Source organism: Colius striatus, chromosome 20 (genome assembly GCF_028858725.1).
Source record: "Colius striatus isolate bColStr4 chromosome 20, bColStr4.1.hap1, whole genome shotgun sequence".
Classification (NCBI taxonomy): Eukaryota; Metazoa; Chordata; class Aves; order Coliiformes; family Coliidae; genus Colius; species Colius striatus.
In genome coordinates, this window is record NC_084778.1 from 8,201,889 (window position 1) to 8,212,993 (window position 11,105).

The 11,105-nt window shown below is 50.4% G+C and overlaps 2 protein-coding genes across 4 annotated transcripts in view; one reads left to right on the forward strand and one right to left on the reverse strand.

The window, feature by feature from the left end:
- The window catches only part of ZZEF1 (zinc finger ZZ-type and EF-hand domain containing 1), a 56,927-nt gene extending 50,966 nt beyond the window's left edge, over positions 1-5,961 (reverse strand). For all 3 annotated transcript variants that reach the window (XM_062012134.1, XM_062012135.1, XM_062012133.1), the window contains exons 1-2: positions 5,243-5,961; positions 946-1,090 (exon numbers count right to left, since the gene is read on the reverse strand). In XM_062012134.1, the coding sequence (XP_061868118.1) occupies positions 946-1,090; positions 5,243-5,605 (508 nt within the window). In that variant the 5' untranslated portion in view covers positions 5,606-5,961. The remainder of the gene's footprint in view (positions 1-945; positions 1,091-5,242) is intronic.
- A 132-nt stretch (positions 5,962-6,093) lies between these two features.
- Positions 6,094-10,445, forward strand: LOC104562779 (neuferricin). The gene is made up of 4 exons (XM_062012595.1): positions 6,094-6,378; positions 6,502-6,642; positions 7,207-7,393; positions 8,841-10,445. The coding sequence occupies exons 1-4, from the start codon at positions 6,156-6,158 to the stop codon at positions 9,052-9,054; spliced, it is 765 nt and encodes a 254-aa protein (XP_061868579.1). The 5' UTR covers positions 6,094-6,155; the 3' UTR covers positions 9,055-10,445.
- Positions 10,446-11,105: the final 660 nt, after the last annotated feature.

An 11,105-nucleotide genomic window follows, 5' to 3' on the forward strand; every position in this document is an offset into this window, starting at 1 on the left:
CCTGAAAGGTGCAGACTAATATTTTTGCCTGTTAACTGAAATGTCTGAATAGGTTCAAAACAACTACCAAAAAATCTTAGTTCTTCAGCTTATTTTGCTGTCCCAAAAGTTCCAAATCCTTTCCTTCAATATGTAAGTGCAACACATGGTGATTGGCTCACGAGCTGATGTACTGACATCACTCTCCTTGAGATACATGAAGCATCTCACTTCAGCATTGTGGATTATGCCCAGAGAGGTGCCTAATGCTTTCCACTACTAACTCCATCAGAAATTTCAGCTCCTGAACAGCACCACTCTGAACCACTGTGCACTTAGAGGCATGGAATACTGCCACATAAGTATTCTCCTCTGACTTATCCACAGAAGATCAGACAAGTGCTGGAATTAGCTAAGGGAAATCCCCTTTAATCACTCATCATCCAAAGCTTGGAAGGAAATCCAGTAACTGATACTTATCCCAGAAATCAAATTGTGGAGACTGACACTTTTCAATCTATGTGCTATAACATGTGAATTATGTGGCAGCAGGACTTCAAATGCTAAATAACTACATAATTAGAATAAAGTCTATGACTCGTCACCTGAAACAGACTCAGGGGAGGATTTACTCCTCCTGTTACCAAAGACATGGCTGCATTAGCCAGGCACTCACCAAAGTATTGCAAGGAACTGTTTTCTGTCTGAGAGAAAAGGCAAACAAGGAAAAGAAGCTCCCCAGTCACACAGAGAAGAAAACATTGCTGATTTCTGAAAGTCAGCTGGATGTGATAAGGGACATTTTTAATTTACAGCAACTTCCCTTGTTTGATACTAGAGAAGCAAGAATGGCTTGGGCTATGCTTTTGAGAAGATCAGGTCAAACAACACTATTAAAGCCATTTATTGAAGCAGCACTGCTTCAAGACTCTGGAAACCAGTTGTTTTACCACTCTGTTCTCATACCTGGAACTAGTGAACAAGCTTGCAGCTGCCTGATTACATGGCTAAGCTCCCCCTGAAGATTAGCTCCACTAGAATTCTTGAGAGCCTCCAGCATATTCTCCACATCTACAGTGCCATCTCCTTCAGCATCAAATTGTGCAAAGGCCTGAAGAGGAACAAGAAAAAAAGAGAAAAATTATTTCAGCATATTTCCTTCAATGAGAAATTCGAAGTACTTCATAGAATCATAGAATCCTTTTGGTTGGAAAAGCCCTTTAAGCTCCTGAAACCCAAGCTCTCCCCTCACCCTCCAGGGCTGGGGACTCCCTTACCTTCCTGGGCAGCCTGGGACAAGGGCTGAAAACCCTCTCAGAGGAGAAGTTCTTCCTCATCTTCAATCTAAACCTCCTCTGAGGCAACTTGAGGTCATTTCCTCTTGTCCTATCACTTGTCACTTGGGAGGACAGACCGACTCCATAGCAGTAAATATTAAACCACCATTAAATAAAGATTCAAACAAACCATTTTCCATAGTATTAAACTCATTACAAGAGGAAACAGCCTGGCTGGAAATCTGCAGTCTTTAGCAAGTGTTAAGGCATCTTCACTGCCTTCCTATAAACATTATGCTTAGGTGGAGACAGCACATCATCTGCGCTGGTGAACCAGCAGTATCCATTCACTGACAGCTGGGACTATGAAGAAGGTGCTCACAAAACACCTTGGAAAGCTATTCCATTAAAGGGGCAGTTAGTTCCAAAAGCCATTCATTACCCACTGCTGCATCCATCCACTCCAACTGTCTCAGGTTTTAAGTATTTAAGAAGTAGTATTCTGGATCTAAGGACACCTTAAAACGTGCGTTTCCTTCCACACACTGTCCTTCCACACACAACACCCGTTTGACACAGTTTGTCAAAGTATTTCTGAGGACAAGGGAGAGTTAGATTTCTTTTCTCTTATTGAAGGGAACCATTGCCAGCTTTATTAATTGTGGCCTTGATATAAACCTGTACCTTCAGAAGTCGCAGTGAGCACGTGTAAAAAGTAACTCACACAGATATGCCTTTCACATCTTTGTACTAATAAGAATATCTTTATTCAACTAAACTTATAACATTGAACCACTCTCAGAATCTTAAGATTCTGTGAACTAAGCTCATAAACATAAATTTAACCAGCCACTTCAGAGAACTCATGAGCCAGTGAGCTGTATTTTCAGTCATATTGAGTTTTGAAACCAACTTGTTGAATGACTAAAAAAGAAATGACTGTACCCAAAGAGAAATGCAGTATTTCAGCAGCATCCATGCTTTCTTTCATATAAATTTAAATGCATTTACAAAAGCTATTGCTTTACAAGCAAGACTTCACTTTCCCAGCCCTGAATTTCCAGTTCAGCTACACAGCCAGGTAAATTTGGCCTGTAATGACAGATCATGTCAAGTCGAGAAATCACTGCTGTTTGAACCTCTTGCCATCTGATTGTCAAACTCCATGTGCCATTAAAAGCACTATCCCAGAGAGAAATTACTCAAAGTGATTAGATCAAAATAACCTGCCAACTAACCATGACATAATTACAGCACTTAAATGAGTGCAAAGTCCTCAGAAGACAGCACAATCAGGATGCTGTGTTCTAACTGACTAAAGCTCCACAGGGAAGCATTTCAGCTTAGCAGTTTTGCAGTCTCTTGTGAAACACAGTGCTGAACTCATACTGACAAGGAGCACCTTCATAACAATTATTCTTAGTAGCAACTGAGACTGTGCAAACAAGGTACCACAGACAAGGTTCCACAGCCACTACAGATGACTGGTGCTGGGCATCAGGTAGATACCAAAGCAAAAACCCCAAGACCTTCTCTTGAAGACAAGAACTTGAGGACAATGTAACAGTTGCCAATACAGTTCACATCATTCTTGCCATCATGACTTTTCCTCCTCATATTTGAAGCCCAACTGTGCAATGACTAAAACGTGAAGTGGTTAAGTGAGCAAACTTTGTGATGTTACCAATGAAAACAAACCCCAAACAAGAGGACAAGGTTGGATTTGCTGAGAGCTTTAAAACAACTTGTTCTGTTTCCATGTAAGGAGAGAACATCACATCTGTGTTTTTCTTTGCATCTTAATGCAGGATACTGTTATTTTATTTTAAACTCTTGCTGTGATGTCAGGAGACTGCACCGACCCTAGACCTCATGCTTTCTTGACTGATCAGTGTAACTTAAACTCTGTATCTGACACAAAGCATAGACAATGGCCACTGCTCACTCAATGCCCTGTGCAATGGGGGTGTAAGCAAGGAACTAAAGAAGAAAGGAACAAAAAATCAGTGTGCAAACCTGTGCTCACAGCTCTTGAGCTGTGTCCATGATACAAATAGAGTAGCAGCTTTGCCACAACCTGGCCTCATTCTGCTCCTGAATAAAATCATTCAGTCCATGTTCAGGGTTGAACTAGGTAGGAAGTATGTGAAGAGACATAAGAGAAACATCTTCTCTGGGAAATCATGGCTAAAGTGATTGTTAGGTAATGTGGCACACGGGAAAATCACCCCTTCTTTTCACAGACAGCTCAGGAGTTGGACAGCAGAACAAAACATCTCAAGTGTGACTTAGGAAAACTCTGTGTCTCACCCTTGGCCCTCAGTAGAGCTGCAGCATTCATGTTTCAAGCAAAAGCTGGATACACTATATGACAGCTGCTCAAGCACTAATGAATTAAAAAAGGATTCAAAAGTTCAGTTCATGTAGAAAAAAAGATTTTGCTTTTAAAAGATTTTCCTTTTGTCCATGAAGCACTCAAAGGGTTCACAAGCCCCACACTCAAGAAGAGAAAAACTTAATGGGCAGATTGAAACTTAAGTCTGTGCCAGAGAGGATTCTATACACGTTAAGCAGTGAAACCTATGGACCTGTCATTCACCAACTAACTCCTCATCAGTGTAACACACATCCTGGAAACCCAAACTACTACAAGCACATGGGCTTGTGTCAGTTATAGAGACAGTGACATCAGGTTTTCCACACAGCTCCCAGCACCTCAGCTTCACAGGACAGACTAGATGTGACCATTAGAAATCCTTTGACAAAGGTTTTATAACCTCCTCCTGGGAACAGGGGAAAAAAACCCAACACAAACCCCACAACTAGGTTCCTCATGCAGAGGAGGACATGCAAAACAGACAATCCTCCAAATATTTCTGCAGCCCACAAGCTCATTTGTTTGTATTAACAGAAAGAACCCAAACACACCAATTTCACTCTTACTACAAATGAAGAAGTGTTCTTTACTGGCTCCTGTAAAGGAATTGGAAATGGAAACAGCATTTTAACAAGCTACTTAAAGCAGTCTGGTATAAATGTACCTATCTGGGCAACAAAATCTCTTCTCAGTTTCTAGCAGCCTTGTTAATAAGTCTGCACTGATTTCAAGGAGCAATGTGAGATTTAACAGCTGACCAAGTTATTTGACTACTTAGGAGCAAATATGAAGGCAGAAGGAAATCACTGGTGAGAGCCAGCAACAGCATGCAGTAACAAATCCAGTCACAACTACTTTCTCAGCTGAGTGTGAAATTCCCAACAGGATGTTGTACTGCATTTTAAATGTCATGTAGAGAGTGAAGCTAAAGCTTACATTTTATAGCTGTACAGATCACCATATCCTTTCCCACAGCAGAAAGGAAACTGCACTCTCTGCTACCAATACAAACCTTACCTGGAGATCTGTGGGAAGGGGAACTCTGTTAAACCACTTGCCTCCAAGTTTTCCAGAACTCTTACTTTACAATAGGTAGTGGGATGTCAGTGACCATTTCACTGCTGATTTTGAAGTGACAATGAAATTCAGCTTAATAACCTTTGGCTTCCTGGTGCCATTAACAACTACCTCAGAGGAATTACTCCTACAGCCTTTCCTACCTACCCGTACTACCACCAGCAACACCAGTGATAGCAACAGCAAAGGTGGCTGCTGAACGTGATCACTGCAGACAGACACAAACTAAACAACAAAACTGTAAGTTAACCTGCCTGTTAGTAGCAGCAGCCACTTGTTAAACCTGGCTGCAGAACCCGCTGCTCCAGCCCTGGTGCCGTTAACCAGGTCGCACTGACCGGGGTCTCCACGGTCGCAGGGACTCCTCGCGACGGGCACAGGGCGGGGGGAGACCCCCGGGGCTGAGGGACGCCGCCTCCCTCGCCCGTCCTCATCCTCCCGGGTGGGCAGATCTTTCAGCGTTTGTTTTCTCCCGCCGGCACTCCGGCCCGCTGCTCCCCACTCCCCACCCCCGGCCCGGCCGCCGCCTCACCTCCTCGCTCTCGCCGCGGGAGCCGGCTGCCAGGCGGGAGACGCTCTCCAGCACCTCGCAGAACTGCTCCAGGCTGACGGCCTCGTCGCCGCGGCTGAGCCGCTCCTCCAGCCAGCGCACCAGCGTGCTGTGGTGCCGCGACACCAGCGACTCGGGCAGCGCCGCCTCCCGCAGCCGCGCCGTGGCTTCCCGCAGCCGGGCCTGGTCCAGCAGCACCTCGGCGGGGGGCAGCGGCGGCGCCGGGCCGGCGGCGGAGCCGGGCGGGAAGGGAGCGCCGGGCTGAGGCGCGGCGGCCGCCCACTCCATGCCTTCCTCGGCGGCGCTCTCCTCCTCCTCGCTGCTGTGGCTGACCGCCGTCCCCATCGGAGCCCCTCCGGAGGCGCCGCCGCTGCGACCCGACGCTGGGCAAGAGCCGCTTCCCCTTCGCCCTCCCGGGCCTCGGCTACGACCCGGCGCTGGGCAAAGCCGCTTCTCCTTCCCGTTCGCCCTCCCGGGCCGCCGCTGCCGCCCGGCGCTGGGCAGAGCCGCTCGTCCCTCCCGGGCCGCCGCTGCCGCCCGGCGCTGGGCAGAGCCGCTTCTCCTTCCCGTTCGCCCTCCCGGGCCGCCGCTGCCGCCCGGCGCTGGGCAGAGCCGCTTGTCCCTCCCGGGCCGCCGCTGCCGCCCGGCGCTGGGCAGAGCCGCTTGTCCCTCCCGGGCCGCCGCCCGGCCCCGGCCCCGCCCGCCGAGGCTTAGTCAGCAACTTCCCGCGCGCCGCACCTGTCAGCGCCGCCACAGCGCGCCACACTGCCGTAAAGCGCCGCGCCACACCGCCGCCGAGCCGCGACGCGCGCCGTAAAGCACGGACGGCAGGGCGGATCGCGCCCTCCCGCCCCGCTGCCGTCAGCCGCCGCCGCCGTACGGCACGCTCGGCCCCATGTGGCGCGGCGCGGCGGCGGCGCTGCTGTGCCTGGCGGCAGCCGCGCTGCTGCGCCGCGGGTTCGAGCCCCGCGCCCGCCTGCTCAGCGCCGCCGAGCTGGCCCGGTACCGCGGGGCGCGGGGAGACCCGGGCCTCTACCTCGCCGTACTGGGCCGCGTCTTCGATGTGGAGCGCGGTCGCAGGCACTACGGCCCCGGCGGTGCCTACAGCGGCTTCGCAGGTACCTCCCGTGCGGCGTTGGGGGTGGGGGGGTGCCGGGCCCGGGGCTCATCGCGGGCCCGGGGCTCATCGCGGGCCCGGGGCTCATCGCAGGGCCGGGGCTCACGGGCCGCCCGTCCCGCAGGGAGAGATGCCACCAGAGCGTTCGCGACCGGGGACTTCACCCAGGCGGGGCTGGTGGACGACGTGTCGGCGCTGTCGCCGGGAGAGATGCTCGCCATCCGGAGCTGGCTGTCCTTCTACCGCCACAACTACGACCCCGTGGGTAGGTGCTTGTGGCCAGGCTGCCCACACGCCAGGGAAACGCGTGCAGGGAGAGAGCGGGGCCGAGGGCAGGCCTGCGGCCGGGCAGCGGGATGCAGCTGCCGTGCCCGCCCTGGCCAAGGGCTGCTGGAGACCCAGGAGCTCTGCTGGTCACACCTAGCTCGAGGGCTGCTTCCCTGGAAGGTGAAGCTTAACAGTTTTCCTGCCCCAGGCTGTCACCTGAGGCTCTCTGCCCTGCTGTATGCGTCCCTGCTGAGCAAAAGGCTCAAAGCACAGAGCCAGCACCAGCAGTGCTGAAAGCAGGACTGTGGGAGCAGCAGTGCTGGGAAACTATTTTGGGGAATGAGATGAATGGGTTCCACAGCTGAATGTGGCATTCTGATCTTTAATGAGCCTGTGCCTAAGCTTGTCCTGCTTGGGTTTATTAATCCGGATAAACTGCTGTGTGACCCAAGAATGGAAGGGATGCAAGCTCTTCAAATCGGGGCACAGTGAGATCCTATTGTTTTTTTATACCCAGATTTATTAATTTTCCTCTGTGGTCTTACTTGATCTTCTCTCCCAGGGAAGCTGGTGGGCAGGTTCTATGATGAAAACGGGGCACCTACAGAAGCCTTAAGGCAGGCTGAGGCTGCGATGGAGGAGGCTCTGAAGTTCCAAGCAGAAAGCGAGCAGAGGAAGGAGCAGTTTCCACCCTGCAACTCTGAATGGAGCTCTGCCAAGGGCAGCCGGTTCTGGTGCTCCAAACAGAGGTAAACTCTGCCTTCCTGCCATCATGCATGGACCCTTTAGAGCAGAATATTTCTACCCTTCTTTTGGGTGCCCTGAGCTTTGTCCTTGCCTCTCCTAGCAGGAGTGGAGGAGGAAGGTGTCCCAGCTCCTGCAGCCACTATGGTCTGTAGGTGAGGTCTGTGGATTTCCTCAGGTTGGTGCCAGGGTGCTGAGTGCTGGTGTGGCTGGAATGCTCCACACACAGTCCCTTCCCCTCTGCATTCCTCAGGCTGTACTTTCTGAGTTCCATTCAGCCCATGCCAGGCTGAGCTGCTGGTGCTATAGGAATCAGAGTCCCTAGCTTCCAGCCAGTCTGGAGTTGCCCAGAGGCACAGGGTGGGCTAGTGACAGCATTCTGCAGCACGAGGAGCTCTGCTCACTGACCTGGTGAGCAGCTAGGAGGAAAATCAAGTTTCATCTTGATCACTTTGGGGAATTTAGTTTTGAAGGTAGAGAGATGTTCTGGCCCAATGGACTCAAAGTCAGGTTTCAGAGTTTGCCACGTGCCCGTGATGCTCCTGTTCTCAGGAAAACGTGATGGAAATCCTACTGGCACCATCTGCATTGGAGCAGGCTTTTCTTCACCTGGCAGGAGTACAAGGGTTAGCTGGTGTTTTTCAGATAACTTGTCTCACAGGCCACTGCCATGGACGTTTTAACTTAAAATCACATAAAAGCAAGGTTGAGCTTGGAGTAGTCGTTTCCTGTTTGGCCTATTTAGTTGTATTCCTCTCTTGGTTGAGGGACTAGTTCAGTGGGAGATGAAATCATTCCACAGACCACATAGCAAAATGTTTATTCTTCACTTTGGTACAGCAATAGCACTGTGTACCTTGGATTACCTTCTGTGCCTGAAGGAGCTTGAGAGCAGCCTCGGCACTGGGTGTTGTGTGTCAGTCTCTTCTATAAGAGTTTACAGGCTTAAAAGATGGCAGTAGTTAAGGGAAGAGACAGGATTTGGCCCATAAAGAGCAACTATGAAGTAGTTGTGGAAGTAATTGAGCCTTCTTGGTTTTTCTTTTGCCCTAGTTCTTAAAATCATTGTGTCACGGCACAGAAGGCAGCGTGTGGTTCTCCATGAGCCATTAGCTACCCCTAACAAAGGCCTTTTGCCATTAGCCATGCTGTGCTACATAAGGTTACAATTCCTTGTCCAGCAAAAGAAATATGGGAAGCAGAAGCTGGTTGCTCACAGCAGGATGAGAGCATGCAGCAGCACTGGGGAGAGCAGGCTCAGGGCACAGGCTTCAGAAACACAGCCCATAAAAAGGTCTCGGAAAGCTGTGGGCTGGTGGCTGTTGGGAGCAAAGTCTACCCCAGAGAAACGTATTGCAAAGCCCAGCTTGCCTTGGGTGTGTCTTCTAACGATTCTCTATTAGCTGGAAGTGTTTTCATAGGTTTGAACTGTCTTTCAATGTTCCATCCTAGCGGGGGAGTGCCCAGAGCCTGGGCTGGAGTTCCTCGGCAGCTGGTGGAGCCCGGCGCCAGGGGCAGCCGCTGCGTGTGCGTCAGGCCTGACGGGCCCCTCTGGGAGCAGCACAGCGCCGGGGGCCACGGCCACAGCGGGGACCTGGCTGCCCCTCGCCTGCAGGAGTACGCTGGCTGCCATCCCCTGGCCCAGCAGTGTGTGCTCAAGGGCTGACTGGAGCAAGACATGAGGGGGCGCAGAGGCCACCAGCAAAACCTTGTGCTCCTGGGGGCAGCTCCAGCTCCCTTCCCTTGTGCCTGTGCAAAGAGAGTAAAAAGGACTTCACCTAATTGTCACTTTTTGAATATGTGGAGAGGAGGAAGAAACACTGTAGCCAAGCTCCTAGAATCATTTCAGCTGGAAGAAACTTTTTAAGGTCATTGAGTCCAGCCTTTGTCCCAGCCCCATCAACCACTAGACCTTTCCTACAGTGGTGTTACAAGATTCACAGCGTGAATTACACATAAAAGCTGCTTTCTGGTGCAGGCAGGAGGTGGATGCAAACCAGTGGGTGGCTGAGGCAGCGAGCACAGGAACTGCTGCAGCATCCCCTCAGCACCTGCAGTTGCTTGAACTGCAGTATAGGGCTACTGCTCCTCTTGGTCATCTAATTTACTCCAGAGAGTTTAAAGGTAGCAGGGAGAAACATGAATTTCTGCTCTAATTAAGGTACAGAGTATCCAGGAACTGGTGTAGTTTAGTTACACACAAGCTTTATCAAACACTTGGTGCACAGAAGGCAAAGGTCATAGCTGAATTTCCTCATGGAGTGTTTGTATTAGATACTGTGCAAAGAAGATAGTGGAAGCCACCTAAGAGGATTGTTGCTTTATATTAACCTCAACAGCCTGGTCCTCTGATTCACACCCTTCAAACTACTCCGAGCAGGAAGGGGTAGCTGTAGCTGCACCATAAGAAAAATGATGTGGCAACATGACCATCCTGCTGTAATCTGCCTCCTGTGTCCCTGCTGGTACGTGTCCATCAGACTAGAACCTGAGGCTGGGCATATCCTCACAAGTCCACATGTATTATCACAGCTGGCACAATTCAGGCATACAAGTGGCTCAGAGGAGAGCAGGACAGGTCAAAAAGGACAGGGGAAGGCCTGCACAGGGCCTAAGTGCTGTAACTCCAGCCTGCAAGGAAGCACTTGCTAGTTTTAATACAATCTACAGTTAGAATCAGTTCCTGCTGTAGCTGCAGCCTTGAGACAGACTACAGCCAGAGTGCAGGGAGCCCAGCAGTGACACAGATCTGTGCTGAGCTGTGTTCAGTTCCTGAAGGCAGTTGCCACCTATTTATGAACAGCCAGGAGGCACTTATGAACTCATTAGTTGTGAGCTACTGCCACCTCTAAAAAGAGTCCTATAAATTTAATTAGTTAATAACAAGATTAGAGGAGATGATCTAACTAATTGCAGGCAGCAATGCTTCAGCCACATCAGTACAGTGACAGCAGGACACATCTGTCACCTGTAACAGATGGGTGGAAGCCATACAGCAACTTAAGTGTCTACACTATTGTTGTAATAAATGTTTGGAGGGTTGTGTTGCTTTCTTCACATGGTTCTGTTTGTGTTTCTTTTCCACCTCAATCTTGAAGAAAAGTCCTCCAAAGCACTTCCAGGCAGCTGTGCCAGACCTTACTGGGCATCAGTGGACACTGTAGGTGTAGCTGGACAGCAGCAGAGCCACCCCAGTGCTCATGGCCCCAGTCAGAGTTGGGGAACTGAAATTCATTATGTCATTGCTGGGAGGGGAGTGGGCTGCAGTCACCTAGCACTCCTGAAGAGAAAGCTGGATGCAATCTGCAGGAGAGCTGCCAAGCAGTGCTTCACTGTCTCCACAGCTTAACAGGCACTGAAGTGGCATCACATCATTTGCTTTTAGACCTGTTCAGGAACTTACAAGAACTCGCCTTTAGAGGTCAAAATGATTGCCAACTGTCTTTAGGACAGCTTGAAAAGTTGCAGCAAATTCTAGACTATTAAATGCTGCAAAGCATAGTTTGTAAGGGCAAGTGCCTGCCAGGAGCTGGAGTCCTAGAGAAAGGGGAGCAGCTTGGTAACTTCTAAGCAAGTTTCATCTCCCAGGGTGCCTGAGCACTACCCCAGCAGTGCTGAAACACCAAGGGAGTGGCTTTGATCTTCAGAGCTACACAGACATCCAATAGGCTGCTACACAAAGGCAAGATGGGGTGGTCCTGCTGTAACTTAGTTGGT

Coding starts and splice junctions, on each gene's coding strand:
- LOC104562779 (XM_062012595.1), top strand. CDS start 6,156: ATGTGGCGCGGCGCGGCGGCGGCGCTGCTGTGCCTGGCGGCAGCCGCG. Junction 6,379..6,501: donor TGCCTACAGCGGCTTCGCAG/GTACCTCCCGTG, acceptor CCCGTCCCGCAG/GGAGAGATGCCACCAGAGCG. Junction 6,643..7,206: donor CCACAACTACGACCCCGTGG/GTAGGTGCTTGT, acceptor CTTCTCTCCCAG/GGAAGCTGGTGGGCAGGTTC.